This window comes from Westerdykella ornata (genome assembly GCF_010094085.1).
Source record: "Westerdykella ornata strain CBS 379.55 unplaced genomic scaffold EI97scaffold_14, whole genome shotgun sequence".
Lineage (NCBI taxonomy): Eukaryota > Fungi > Ascomycota > Dothideomycetes > Pleosporales > Sporormiaceae > Westerdykella > Westerdykella ornata.
The window spans coordinates 425,214-437,469 of record NW_022986864.1 but is presented as its reverse complement, the minus strand read 5'-3'; the positions used below and the strand labels follow the sequence as shown (position 1 = coordinate 437,469).

Below are 12,256 nucleotides of genomic sequence, written 5' to 3'. Positions count from 1 at the left end.
CTGCCAGGTACCACAAGCTTGACAGACCAAACTCTCGAATTCAGTGAAGTGGCCTCGACAGTTTCTTCCATAATATTTGTCTGCGCAAACTTTAAATCCGTGCACGGCGGCAATATATGCGGTCCCGCTACAAAGTCTCGCACGCAAACCAGGACTTCCTATACCTCCATCTCCGACATGTCGAAGCTCCACCGTGCTCTCGAGAGCCTCCGCCCAAAGAAGTTCGAGGACATACCCACGGATGATTTGAAACCTTTCCTTTCAGATATCTTTACCCAAGCCGAACTCATAGCAAACTCTGTCCCACCACCTCCTAATGGCACACCTTACGAGTCCGCTCAACGTACTAGGACAAACCCTAAGAGTGCCACTTCTCTCGCCGACCTCACAATCTCGCAAGTGCGCAGACCATCGGTGCTTTCAGAACATGAAGAATTACGGAAAGCATGGGGAAAGCCCTTGAAATTCTCTGGCAACGACGCTGCGCTCGGGATATCAGTCTTCAAGATGGCCGGCCACGACAGACACGGGGCATGGTTTGCTAGATCCAGTGTACATGAAGGCTTGGGCTTCCAGAAATGGAAGAGAGCTATGATGCGGGAATTTGCCGAGAGTTTAGAGGTTCAGGGCGGGCCAGGGGAAGGCAACGTGAGAGGCATAGGAGGCGATAAGAGAGTGGAAGAGATAGATGTGCCCGGAGTGGGAAAACTGGAGGGTGAGAGTGTAGCCCTCTACCGACTGTGGAGGATCTGACATGTCCTGCAGTGTACCAGCTATCCGCTCAATTCCCCGGGCCAACCGCACCCCGAGAATTCGTTACGCTCTTACTCACTTCCGACAATGCGCTTTCCGATGCCTCGAAAGTAGGTGATACGATCCCTAGGCATTACATGATAGTGTCAATCCCGGTCACTCATCCTGAGATACAACCGCGAGAAGGCTTTCTGCTGGGACAATACGAGTCCGTTGAGCTGGTCCGGGAAATCCCTCTGCCCCCGACTGACGGCGCTGAGAAGGCGGATCCCGAAACCAACCCGGTAGAATGGATTATGATCACACGAAGCGACCCTGGTGGCAGCATACCGCGATTCATGGTCGAGCGGAATACACCCCCCAGTATTGTTCAAGATGCCGGAAAGTTCCTGGAATGGGCATGCAGTAGGGAGGATGTGCTCCGTGAGGAGTCATTGGAGGTTGAAGAAGACAGACGCCGGCCAAGTATGGAGTCTCAGCGTGCATTGTCTATTGTGGAAGGAAAGGGCGTTCTGGCTGGAGTGGGAACCAGCATCGCGGATAACCCCAGACATGCCTCGTTCCGACGACCTTCTCATAGAACATTAGACGAGAAGGAAGAAGAGCCAGGCACTGTACACAACATAGCGGAGAAGTTGGAAGCATACCTCCCAGAAGCCCTTAACCCCCTTCATCGGACGGAATCCCAGAGCTCAGGTTCTTCGAGCTCGTCCGCTGAATCAGACGCCTCGTTTGTTACAGTGGAGCAGTACAAAACATCAGACGAGGGTTTCCCTGAGAATGGAGATGGACGGTCTCTTTCGTCAGAACAGTCACCATCCTCATCCGCCTTGGTCCTCGACCTCCAGGCCCGCGACAAGCATGTACAACGCGAGCTAGAAAAACTAGAGAGGAAGAAGCAGCAAGCCCTTGATAGGCTCCAACAAGCTCAGGAAAAACAGAGCAAGAACGCCGAGCAAGCGAGCGCGAAAACCTCAAAGGAACTCCAGAAAGCTGCTGAAAAGCACGAACGTGAGCGCAAAAAGCAGGAGGAGAAATATGCGAAAGAGTTGCAGAAGATCGAGGCCAAGCGCGCTCGCGAGAGGAAGAAGCTTCTGGCTAAGCGTCAGAAGGAGGCGGACAAGAATAACCTACTCAAGGCACAGCGCGAACGTGACGAGTGGAAGCGGAAAGCCGAGTTAGCGGAGGAAGAGAATAAGTTACTTCAAGAGCAGATCAAGGAGCTGCAACGGGAAAACACCGCCATAGCTGCTGCTCTCGGCAAGTCCGAGGCGGGCCACGATATCCTCAAGAAGTTCAAGGAAGAGCTGAATGGGAAGTCCAGGAAGAGAGCGAGTTCTAGGGCGAGTGCGAGCAGTAAGGCGAGTGGGAGTATGAAGAGTATCACGAGCGACGCTGGGCGATCGCGGGTTGATTCACATGCGAATCAGGCTTCTGACGGATAACACATACGGGAAGATACACCGATGCAACACATAGGGCATGCTTTCATAGAATTTCTAGTGGAATTGATCGTCGTCGTTGCTCTCGTGGAGCATGTTATCACGAATCGGTTAGACCGGGATGAAGGTTAACGGAAAACACCCAGATGTGTGAGAGTATATTAGCCCGCGGAATACCAGGCATAGCATATCCCTGGACACTTGGATCGATTTTCAGGTACACGAGCGTATGACTTGAAAGTGCCTTGTTCACAGCGAGCTGTCCGATCTATGGAGTTGGGGACGAGCTAGTCCCAATCGGGCCACCTATCTTCGGTCTCCGATTTCCAAGTTTGTCAGCCTCACCAGCAACACAACGTACACAGTACTCTGCTCCTTATTTCCCGAGATCTATCGTCGGTTCGCATTCCAGAGGCCACAAATACATGCGTTTGATCTGAGGAGGAGGAAACGAATCGTTTACTCTACTTTCAGCACATACGCTTGAAGGTGCCGAGCGCCTCCATCCTGAACCTCGGAACGGAATTGTCAGCTTAAGAGATATCCCTGGTTTATGGCGTACGGCGACTTTCCGTTCGGTAGAGGATTTTAGAGCATGACCTTGCTCTCCCTTTAATCACTTTCGAAGAACAAGATATCGAATATCTGGGATTCTCTTCACGCCGGCCCATCTCTATCTCTACCCTCACCAGCATCGACATAATCCTTGGAATCCGACCATTATCTGCAACACTCAGCACCCAGACTTGTCCCCAAACTAGACTCTATTGGTTCCATCACGTACAATGGAAAACACCTACATAACCCCGAGCGCTTCACCGCGCTCCGGCTCCGAGGAACGGAACAAGCCGGCGCTCTTGGCATTCCATGGATCGGGGTCGAATGGAACGATTCACACGGTGCAGTTGGCGAGGCTGTCTAGATTGCTGAAGCAGCATTTTGAGATTGTGGCGCTGGAGGGTGGGTTTCTTTTAATTGTTCATTCATCTCCGAGTCCAAGAGGAGGGAGTTCTCCAATATTTCTTGGACTCTCATTCCTTGGTTCTTTATCTCTTCGTCTGATTTATGCCTTTATTCTTCTGCTCCACAGCTCGTTCTTTGACTATTACCAAACTCCGTTCTCTATTTCATCATTATCTTCCAACCACCATGTCCGCCTTCCTGTCCCCACTCCCCCCATCCCCATCCCAAGAACAGCGTCAGCTAACACTAAACACCCCAGCCCCCTACCCCTCCGCCGCCGGCCCGGGCATCCTCCCCTTCTTCGAAGGCTGCGGGCCCTTCAAGCGGTGGCTCCCGCCGCAGGAAAAAACTATCAGCGTGGACGGCATGAAGCGCGGGGAAGCCAGCGGCACCATGCCGCCCGAAGTCGAAACCCTGATCCGCAGCACCGTTTCCGACATCGAAGCTTCGGGCGGCAAAGTCGTGGGTGCAATCGGATTCAGCCAGGGGACGCGCATAGTAGCTGGATTGTTGAAGGGTGCGCAGGTGAGGCGGATGGCGATGCAGCAGGGGAGGGAGGTTGATGCGGATTCGACGAGGTGGTTGGAGGGATTTAAGTTTGGGCTCAGTGTTTGTGGGAGCTATCCGCCGCCTCTGGTGCCGGCATGCGTTGCTTCGATAGTTCCCCCGGGGGACGCTGCTGCGGGAGTCGAAGAGAAGATCGATATCCCGACGCTGCATATTCAGGGGAAGCAGGATGAGTGGGAGTGGGCGGGGGAGTTGTTGATTGCGCATTATGCGCTCGGGGAGGGGAAGAGCGAGGTTTGGAGGTTGGATATGGGGCATCATTATCCCGTGGCGCTGGAGGAGAATGAGAAGATTTATAAGTGGGTGCTGGAACAGTGGACGAGGAGTGAGGGGGGTGGGCAAGTGGAAAAAACGGTATGAGAACTGTGATACTGAGAACTGTGGTTGTGGGTGAGGAACTGCTGGGCTGGTTGGGCGGGGATGTGATAGACTTGAAGATCTCTCTTTTCTTCCTTAGACGGGTATAGATATGTCCTGACGCGTTCAAGATCAATTCTGTTGCAATTTGAAACAAGGATGTTGGTACGTAGAAATAGATCCTGAATACTGTGAATTATTAGGAGCAAAGGAACATGTACACAAGTCTATAATGAAGTAGCTATGCCCAAATGAATTAGGAAATGAGAAGGGTATATCGGCTACTTGACCACAATTAAGCCATGAACGCTTATGCTAAGAGAGGGGTATCTCCACTTCTAACCAAGTCTACATGGACAAGTACAGACCAAACCTGTCATATCACATCTACACCTCTATACAAGCACGTACAGTGCGCACATCTGCTATCATTAGTGAGGAAATACCCTCCGAAGGAAGTTCAACTTACCATCGCCAAGCCCAGTATCATTGAGCACCAGAAAAGCACATTGTTGAGCAATGTCCTTCCCTTGACGAATCGTGATCGCTGTACCAGAACAATCGGCATCTGCAACATCATGGCGAAGAAACCGTACCCGCGGAACTTCCTCGTGATGCAACCCATCACCAGCTCATGGGCGAGCGCACTAATGAGGAAGGTGATAACTGTGGCAACGGGTCGTGACAGGTGTCCGCGAGAGGCGGAGTACACATGCCTCCTGAAGAAGTGGTGGACGGGCTTGTTCCATTCACGAGAGAACTCGAGCCAGTCGCAGCTGTTCCACCAATCGGCGTAGAATTGACGGTCGGCAAATCCTAGACGGTCAGTACATAGAGAGATGACCGAGAACAGACAACTTACGCGTTATCTCAGCAAAGGCACCCAAGACGTATTCGAAGATGACAAGGAAGACGAGCAAGAATATAACCATGAAAGGGAACAGTAAGCGACCGATGGTTTCTCCAAGAACAAGTAAAAAATCGGAAGCACGTGTGGTTCCTTGTAGTATGGCTGCAGATTCGCGGAGAACTGGAATGACAAACTCCTCTGCCGTAACCGTCATGAGAAATATACATCCAAATACCGCCAGTGTCTTCGACAACAGTTCGACCCATCTGACGCTGGGCGTCCTTGGATATTCTAGTTCATAGCAGAGGGTCGGGCAAAAGAGAAAGTCGACATAGTTGTGAAGGGTAAGGTTCTGAGGGTACGAGATGCCGCCAAGAGGGGAGGCAAGCTCAAATGCAAGATCTTCTCGAAGTTGGCGCAGGTCTTCCTTGCTGGTCTGGTCACGCTCCTCCTGTGATTGCGGTATCTCCGGGAGGTGGGTCCGAGCCTTTGGATATCGGACTGCTGCAGCTTTCGAAGCAGTATCAGGGTTGTCTAGATCGTTAAGACGTCGCCTTGTTTCGCTCAAGTGACCATTATAGAATGCATATGAGTGCATCTTCATGAATATCGTCAGCAGATGTAGAGTGAAGAAAACCTGGGCTGTCCAGCTCCAGTCACGAATGAACGGGAAGCTCAAGATGAGTTAGTCTTGGCAGCATGTATTGTTGGTATACGTACGATGTCCAGAAGACAAGCCATGCAGCTTGATAGATGCTTTGAACAGCCACGCCAAATCTGCTCCATCGCAACCAGCCGCTGCTATTCATGTACGTTTTGTGCAAGGGAAGGGAAAGTGCGGTGCTCGCAACCATGATGCCGTCACTAATAGCCAGCTCCCAGACCTTCTCAGTGAAAAGAGCCCATTGGCTGATAGACAACGGGTATCCCGTTTCCTTGTAGTTGCGCAACATGGTGGTCAGGACCATGATCGCAAGGCCGATCCAGAAGAGGACGAAGAAGCCGCGGAAATCGTGGTAATCGCTCGTGGGGTCAAAGTGCGAGACACGGTGGACATACTCGATAGTAGGGAACATGCGCTGTTTCTGCTGTGCCCTGATCTGGCGCCGTGCGGACGAGGAAGCTTGTACTGATGGCGGCGCATCGGCGGGAATAGGCGTGGATCGCCCACTGCTGGAGTCAGTATCTTGCTCCTTAGAGATCCTAACCAGTGCTCACCGACCTAGAGACTGTGGAAAGTGTGTCTTTCAAGGCCCCATTCCGCTTGTTGACCTCTTCTTGAGACTGTTGGGGATTCAGAAGTTCTATGTAGTTGGGCTTGCGCGCCCTCGGCTGATGGTAGAGGTCGCCATTTGGCCTCTTCGTCTCAATCGCGGTGGTTTTGGCCATCATACAAGTAAGGGTATTATGGATCGCATGTGCATCGTCATCCAGTCTGAGGTCTGCGCGTTTTAAGAGGTGTTGTCAGCCGAGACTTGCTATGCGTAGATCTCAACCATACATAGGTGGGACTGGTCGGGTCAAGTACAGTAGAATGGATCGTGTATATCTATCGGAATCGGATCAATTGGCGAAATTAGTGAGTCCAACAAATCTGACGCTGAGTATATGCACTTGGAGTTTCTGCGCCGCATGAAGCTTCGCCATGACGAAGGGTGGCTTACACAACTGCAGTTGCATCATTCCGCTGCATCGTTCATGAGTAGCCGTTTGGTAAAGAAACAGCTGCTGTGCTTTTCATTGGTCACATTGTGTTATGAATAAGCTCAACCATCGGGCCTGAAGTTTCTCCGCTGCCGGCATGGCATCAGTGAGTGACCCTTATCCCTCCCAGACAGCGGAAATATCGCCAACTTGAACGCCCCACGAGAACGACGAAGCAGCTCCTAGCTTGTTGCTCCCGCAGAACTGCTCTTCCTTCCGCGCCGCCCCAATCCCCGCTCTCGAAACCCCGTCTGATCCCAATCTCGGTCGCCTCGTGGGGTCCTTGAGGCCACCACCATGACTTCCCGTACGCCAAGCACACCTACCCCTAGCTCGAGCTTTCAGATGGATAGATGCTCATGATCAGGCAGTGAAACAATTCATTCGGAATGTGCGGGCGGCGAAGACGATTGCGGACGAACGAGCTGTGGTCCAGAAAGAAAGCGCTGCTATCAGGGCCAGCTTTAGGGAGGAAAGCGGGGATTCCAACGTGAGGTGTGTACCACAGCACTTGAAAGGTTGGACGGCGGCTTATCTATCCAGGCGTAACAATGTTGCAAAGCTTTTATACCTCTTCACGCTCGGCGAAAGGACGCATTTTGGCCAGATAGAATGCCTGAAGTTACTGGCATCCCCCCGATTTGCCGATAAACGACTGGGATACCTAGGGACCATGCTTCTCCTTGATGAAAATCAGGAGGTGCTAACGCTGGTCACAAACTCTCTCAAAAAGTAGGGAACTATGCTACAGTTTCCCTGGGGATCTATCACTGACAAGTCGCAGTGACCTCAACCATCCCAACCAATACATTGTCGGCCTGGCACTTTGCACCCTTGGCAACATTGCCTCAGTTGAGATGTCGAGAGATCTGTTCCCCGAAGTCGAGACTATAATATCAAGCGCGAACCCCTATATACGCCGTAAAGCGGCGCTATGCGCGATGAGGATATGTCGCAAGGTCCCCGATCTACAGGAACATTTCTTGGAAAAGGCGAAGCTGCTTCTGCAAGACCGGAACCACGGCGTCCTCCTTTGTGGGCTGACTCTGGTGACAAGCTTGTGTGAGGCCGACGAAGCTGAAGACGGCGAAAATGGGATTGCTGATATGTTCCGGCCCTTGGTGCCGAGTCTGGTGAAGATATTAAAGGGGCTCTCGACTTCTGGCTATGCACCGGAGCACGATGTGACAGGAATAACTGATCCTTTCCTCCAAGTCAAGATCCTGCGACTCCTTCGGGTTCTTGGGCGTGGCGACTCCCAAGTCAGTGAGCAAATCAATGACATCCTCGCTCAGGTCAGTTGCCGAAATCCTCAAGCCTTGGATCTAGAACTGACCTTCTCAGGTCGCTACCAATACAGACTCATCCAAGAATGTCGGAAATTCCATTTTGTACGAAGCAGTGCTGACCATCTTGGACATTGAGGCTGATTCAGGTCTCCGTGTACTAGGCGTCAACATTCTTGGAAAGTTCCTGGCTAACAGAGACAACAATATCCGATACGTGGCCCTAAACACCTTGATCAAAGTGGTGGCTGTGGAGCCTAACGCCGTACAACGACACCGTAACACTATCCTGGACTGCCTACGTGACCCCGATATCAGCATTCGGCGCAGGGCATTGGACCTTAGCTTCACCCTGATCAACGAAAGCAACGTCAGAGTTTTGATTCGGGAACTACTTGCTTTCCTAGAGGTGGCGGATAACGAGTTTAAGCCTGTTATGACCTCCCAAATTGGCATTGCCGCCGACCGATTTGCACCAAATAAGCGCTGGCATGTCGACACCATGCTCCGGGTCCTCAAACTCGTAAGTCCTTGAGAATACGTTTGTGAACAGGTATTGACCGTGGCTAGGCTGGCAACTATGTGAAGGAGCAGATATTATCCTCTTTCGTCCGGCTTATCGCAACCACGCCGGAGTTGCAGACGTACTCTGTCCAGAAGCTTTATGCGGCTTTGAAAGAAGATATCACTCAAGAAGGTCTCACACTTGCTGCATCATGGGTCATTGGTGAATACGGCGATGCCCTGCTCAAGGGAGGCCAATATGAAGAGGAGGAGCTTGTCAAAGAAGTGAAGGAAAGCGATATCGTGGATCTTCTTGAAACGATCCTTGACAGCAGTTACGCCGGCCTAGTGGTAACACAGTATATAGTAACAGCAGCGATGAAGCTCACGACGCGGTTGAACGAGCCAGCCCAGATAGAAAGACTACGTCGTCTGCTTCAGCGATACTCAACGAACCTCGACATCGAGGTACAAGAGCGCGCGGTCGAGTTTGGAAATCTTTTGGCATTCGACCAAATTAGAAGAGGCGTTCTCGAGAAGATGCCACCTCCGGAGATACGTGAGGAATCGCGGGTCCTGGGAGAAGCTACAAAGAAACGACCAGCCAAAACGACGAAGAAGAAGCCAGCGCAAACTGCCACCGAAGATTTGTTGCTCGATCTGATGGGGGATACCGGCGGAGACACTGCAGCTACAACAAATGGTTCACCGGCTCAGACAGCCGACTTACTGGCAGATATTCTTGGTGGCGGTGCGACGTCATCAACCTCTTCGCCTCCTCCTCAAACCACATCTCCTGCACCATCCAACAATGTCGATTCAATCATGAGCCTGTTCAACGCCGGATCTAGCACCTCCACTGCACCGTCTCAACAGCCTTCCACTTCGGCATCTATGGATCTTTTCGGTGGCATGACTTCACCGCCACCGCAAACCGCGACGCCATCAGTTTCTTCAGGGCCGCCGGCACATTCCGCATACAATAAGAACGGCCTACAAATCACCTTTCAACTTAAACGGGATGCCAATGCTGTGCAGGTGCTGACCCGTTTCCGGAACGTAGGAGGCGCTCACCTGGGTGCTGTAAATCTACAAGCAGCAGTACCCAAAAGCCAGAAGTTACAACTCCAGCCTATAAGCCAGCCAGAACTCGGTGCAGGTCAGGAGGCGACACAGCAAATGAGAGTCACCTCCGTCAATGGCGTAAGTTTGCTGTCTCCTCCCATATGCGCGTATGCTAACATTTCACAGCCTCCTCCTGCTAGGTTGCGGCTGCGGTTAAAAGTTGGGTACAGTGCTGGAGGAACGCCAGTTACGGAACAAGTCGACTGGTCAGAACCGACATGATGTAATGAACGAGTTGGTATTTGGCCATTATGCTCCCTCGGAGAAATAATGGAAGGGATATTACGGTGCTTAGCACTTCTGCATGTCAATATCCAGCCTGCGATCAACGATATCCATTATTCAAAGATGTACATTGCGCTTGTTTCCCTCCAAGTTTACTCCGTCATGCTGCGCCAATCCTGTTGCTGTTTACCTGAAATTCTGACTACCCCCAAACCCTAACCGGATGCGCCTCAGTATTGAACACCCATGTATCCCTTCCACCCCTTCCAACATTAACACCCCCTTCAGAAGAGTCCTGGGGCCCAAAAATCATATAGGCATACTTGCATACTTCCGCGAACCAGAAACTCTCCTGGAAATCGCCATATCCTCCACCTTTCTCAGCATTCACATCTCTAATCGAACTGTACCCCGATCCAACCTGCGTCGTCGCATTGATAGCAACGAACGCGTCCCACGCCCAATCTTGATACTTTCTATCTCCCGTAGCGCGGAAAGCGTAGAAATAACTCTCAATGACTTCAGGACGTAAATTGTACTGCGCATTCGTGATATAGAACCCCGATCTGTTAAAGAAATCGACCTGGTCTTCGGGAACCTGATTGGCGTCCCAGCCGAATTCCTCTGGTCCTATACCAGTCAACGTCCGGTTGTAGGTCTCGTGCCAGGCATCTACGAGCGCGAGGCCGTATTTCACGTAGTCGGTGCGTCCGAGGACCTGGCCCGCTAGGATGAAATTGCCGCCTGCGAAGCCGGCGAGATGCTCGCTCTTCAGGGTCAAGTGGGTGCCGTCATATTGAGCCAGGAAGGTAAGCTCGGGACGAGAGGCAGGATGCGAGGATAAGTGAGCGATTGTGGAGTCCGCAGCGAGGATGTAGCGATCACGAAGGAGGGAGAAGCGATCGGGGTCGTATATGTACATCTTCAGGAGATATTCGTAGTAGGAGTCCGAGCCGCCTGTCCAGCCGCCTACGGCGTCGAGGAACTCACCGGTCGTGACGTTGATGTTGCGGCCTAGGAGGCCCGGGAAAGGGGAGGAGGACGCAGGGTGCGGGTTTAGGAGGTAGGTCTCTGCGCGGTTGGCGAGGGCGGCGTAGGTCTTGATGCCGGTGAGGTCTGCTAGGCGGGTCCATTCGAGGATGAGGGTACCGACTGTGGCGAGGCCGTTGGGGGAGTCTTCGACGGTGCGGTTGGCGAAGAAGAGGGTATTGTAAGGGACGCCGGAGGGGGTGTCGAAGGCATAGGAGAGGGCGTTGCCGAGGGAGGTGGATTGGGTGATGAGAGCGGTAACATACTCTTTCTGAGGAGGTGTTAGTTTCTGTAGCGAATAAGTGGATAGTCATGACATTGCGGAGTAGATACCTTGGCTGGAATATATGCTACCGGACCTGTGAGGAGATCATAGGCCGAGAGCATACCGCCCAAGTACCGGATCGTAGTCTCGAAAAGACTAACCGGGGTTTCCGTTTTGGTGAAGTCAATCGTCGGTATGTATGCTAGGATCTGGTTTGCAATCACAGAGTCGTTCATAATGAGTGCTGTACTCAGTGCGTCGACGGCACTGGCCCCCCATGCATTTCTGGACTACTATTAACTCTCCGAACTGCACACGCGGAAACATACCTACCTCGAGTTGCTGGACGAATTGGACACGGGGTGGAGCTCGTCGTTGGGAAATGCGTACTTGTAGTATCCCTCCCATGACAGTTTGAAAGCATCAATCACCTTTGACGCCCTCTCTGGATCGTCGGGTAATGGCTCGGAAGGGCGTTTGTATTGGAGGTTTGCATCGTTTTGATACGGATAACCAGGAGCAGCCGAAAGTACGAGGACAGAGATAACGATATTGCGTTTAAACATTGCGCTGTAAGTTAAAGATGAATGACTGCTGAAGCTCTTTTTTGCGTTCACCAGGTTGATCTAGGTTAACGGCTCATAGGACATCGGCCGGGGATTCTGCTCAATTACAGGGCTCAGTCGGGTTCATTCCATGGAAAAATAGGTTTGAATATGTGATTAGGTATGTCCATTTGAAGTCTACTCGAGGGTAGCTGGGTACCTATATACGGATCCGAAGAGCCGGTGCCTCTTACCCTATCGCCCCTAGGGACTGCCATACATTGGCATTGCATATTAAGTCGACATCGGATTACCCGTACGGGTAAAGGGTTGTCTCTGCTGGACAGTCAATAGCTACCACCAGAATCTCACACAGTGTGAGGTGTGACTGTGGTCATCCAACCACCATTGCTGGGGGTGCACATGACGGAGCCGACGAAGGAAGGTGGGAGAAGAGGGTTACTGAGCAGGGAAGCGGCGCAGGCTCTGTGCATTGCGCGGCATGGAACGCAGTGCGCAAGCGTAAGTAATCAGGGAGAACTCTCGTCCGGCGACAAAAGGGGAAGCTTGTTGAATCCGTGATGCGACTTTTCTGCCTTAGGGCTGCTGGTGTGATCAGTGAAGATCCGTGCAGTTAGCTG

The 12,256-nt window shown here is 52.0% G+C and overlaps 5 protein-coding genes across 5 annotated transcripts; 3 read left to right on the top strand and 2 right to left on the bottom strand.

Moving 5' to 3' along the window:
• Positions 1–177: 177 nt before the first annotated feature.
• Positions 178–2,198, top strand: EI97DRAFT_379431 (uncharacterized protein; the record flags this gene model as incomplete). The annotated part of the gene is made up of 2 exons (XM_033795712.1): positions 178–715; positions 766–2,198. 2 exons carry the CDS (start codon positions 178–180, stop codon positions 2,196–2,198), a joined length of 1,971 nt encoding a protein of 656 aa, XP_033653016.1.
• Positions 2,199–2,544: 346 nt separating this feature from the next.
• EI97DRAFT_76305 (citrinin biosynthesis oxidoreductase-like protein CtnB) lies at positions 2,545–4,235 on the top strand. Its single transcript, XM_033803055.1, has 3 exons — positions 2,545–2,672; positions 2,764–3,155; positions 3,418–4,235. The coding sequence occupies exons 2-3, from the start codon at positions 2,981–2,983 to the stop codon at positions 4,083–4,085; spliced, it is 843 nt and encodes a 280-aa protein (XP_033653015.1). The 5' UTR covers positions 2,545–2,672; positions 2,764–2,980; the 3' UTR covers positions 4,086–4,235.
• EI97DRAFT_434315 (putative sterol o-acyltransferase) lies at positions 4,117–6,573 on the bottom strand. Its single transcript, XM_033798604.1, has 5 exons — positions 6,155–6,573; positions 5,653–6,102; positions 4,945–5,606; positions 4,552–4,898; positions 4,117–4,504 (listed from the first exon to the last, which is right to left on the bottom strand). The coding sequence occupies exons 1-5, from the start codon at positions 6,319–6,321 to the stop codon at positions 4,478–4,480; spliced, it is 1,653 nt and encodes a 550-aa protein (XP_033653014.1). The 5' UTR covers positions 6,322–6,573; the 3' UTR covers positions 4,117–4,477.
• A 189-nt stretch (positions 6,574–6,762) lies between these two features.
• EI97DRAFT_502033 (AP-1 complex subunit gamma-1) lies at positions 6,763–9,924 on the top strand. The gene is made up of 7 exons (XM_033802736.1): positions 6,763–6,943; positions 7,008–7,131; positions 7,180–7,368; positions 7,421–7,931; positions 7,981–8,445; positions 8,493–9,629; positions 9,678–9,924. Exons 1-7 carry the CDS (start codon positions 6,934–6,936, stop codon positions 9,771–9,773), a joined length of 2,532 nt encoding a protein of 843 aa, XP_033653013.1. The 5' UTR covers positions 6,763–6,933; the 3' UTR covers positions 9,774–9,924.
• On the bottom strand, positions 9,876–11,918 carry EI97DRAFT_76489 (mannosyl-oligosaccharide 1,2-alpha-mannosidase precursor). Its single transcript, XM_033803056.1, has 4 exons — positions 11,870–11,918; positions 11,404–11,813; positions 11,139–11,355; positions 9,876–11,076 (listed from the first exon to the last, which is right to left on the bottom strand). The coding sequence occupies exons 2-4, from the start codon at positions 11,634–11,636 to the stop codon at positions 9,979–9,981; spliced, it is 1,548 nt and encodes a 515-aa protein (XP_033653012.1). The 5' UTR covers positions 11,637–11,813; positions 11,870–11,918; the 3' UTR covers positions 9,876–9,978.
• Positions 11,919–12,256: the final 338 nt, after the last annotated feature.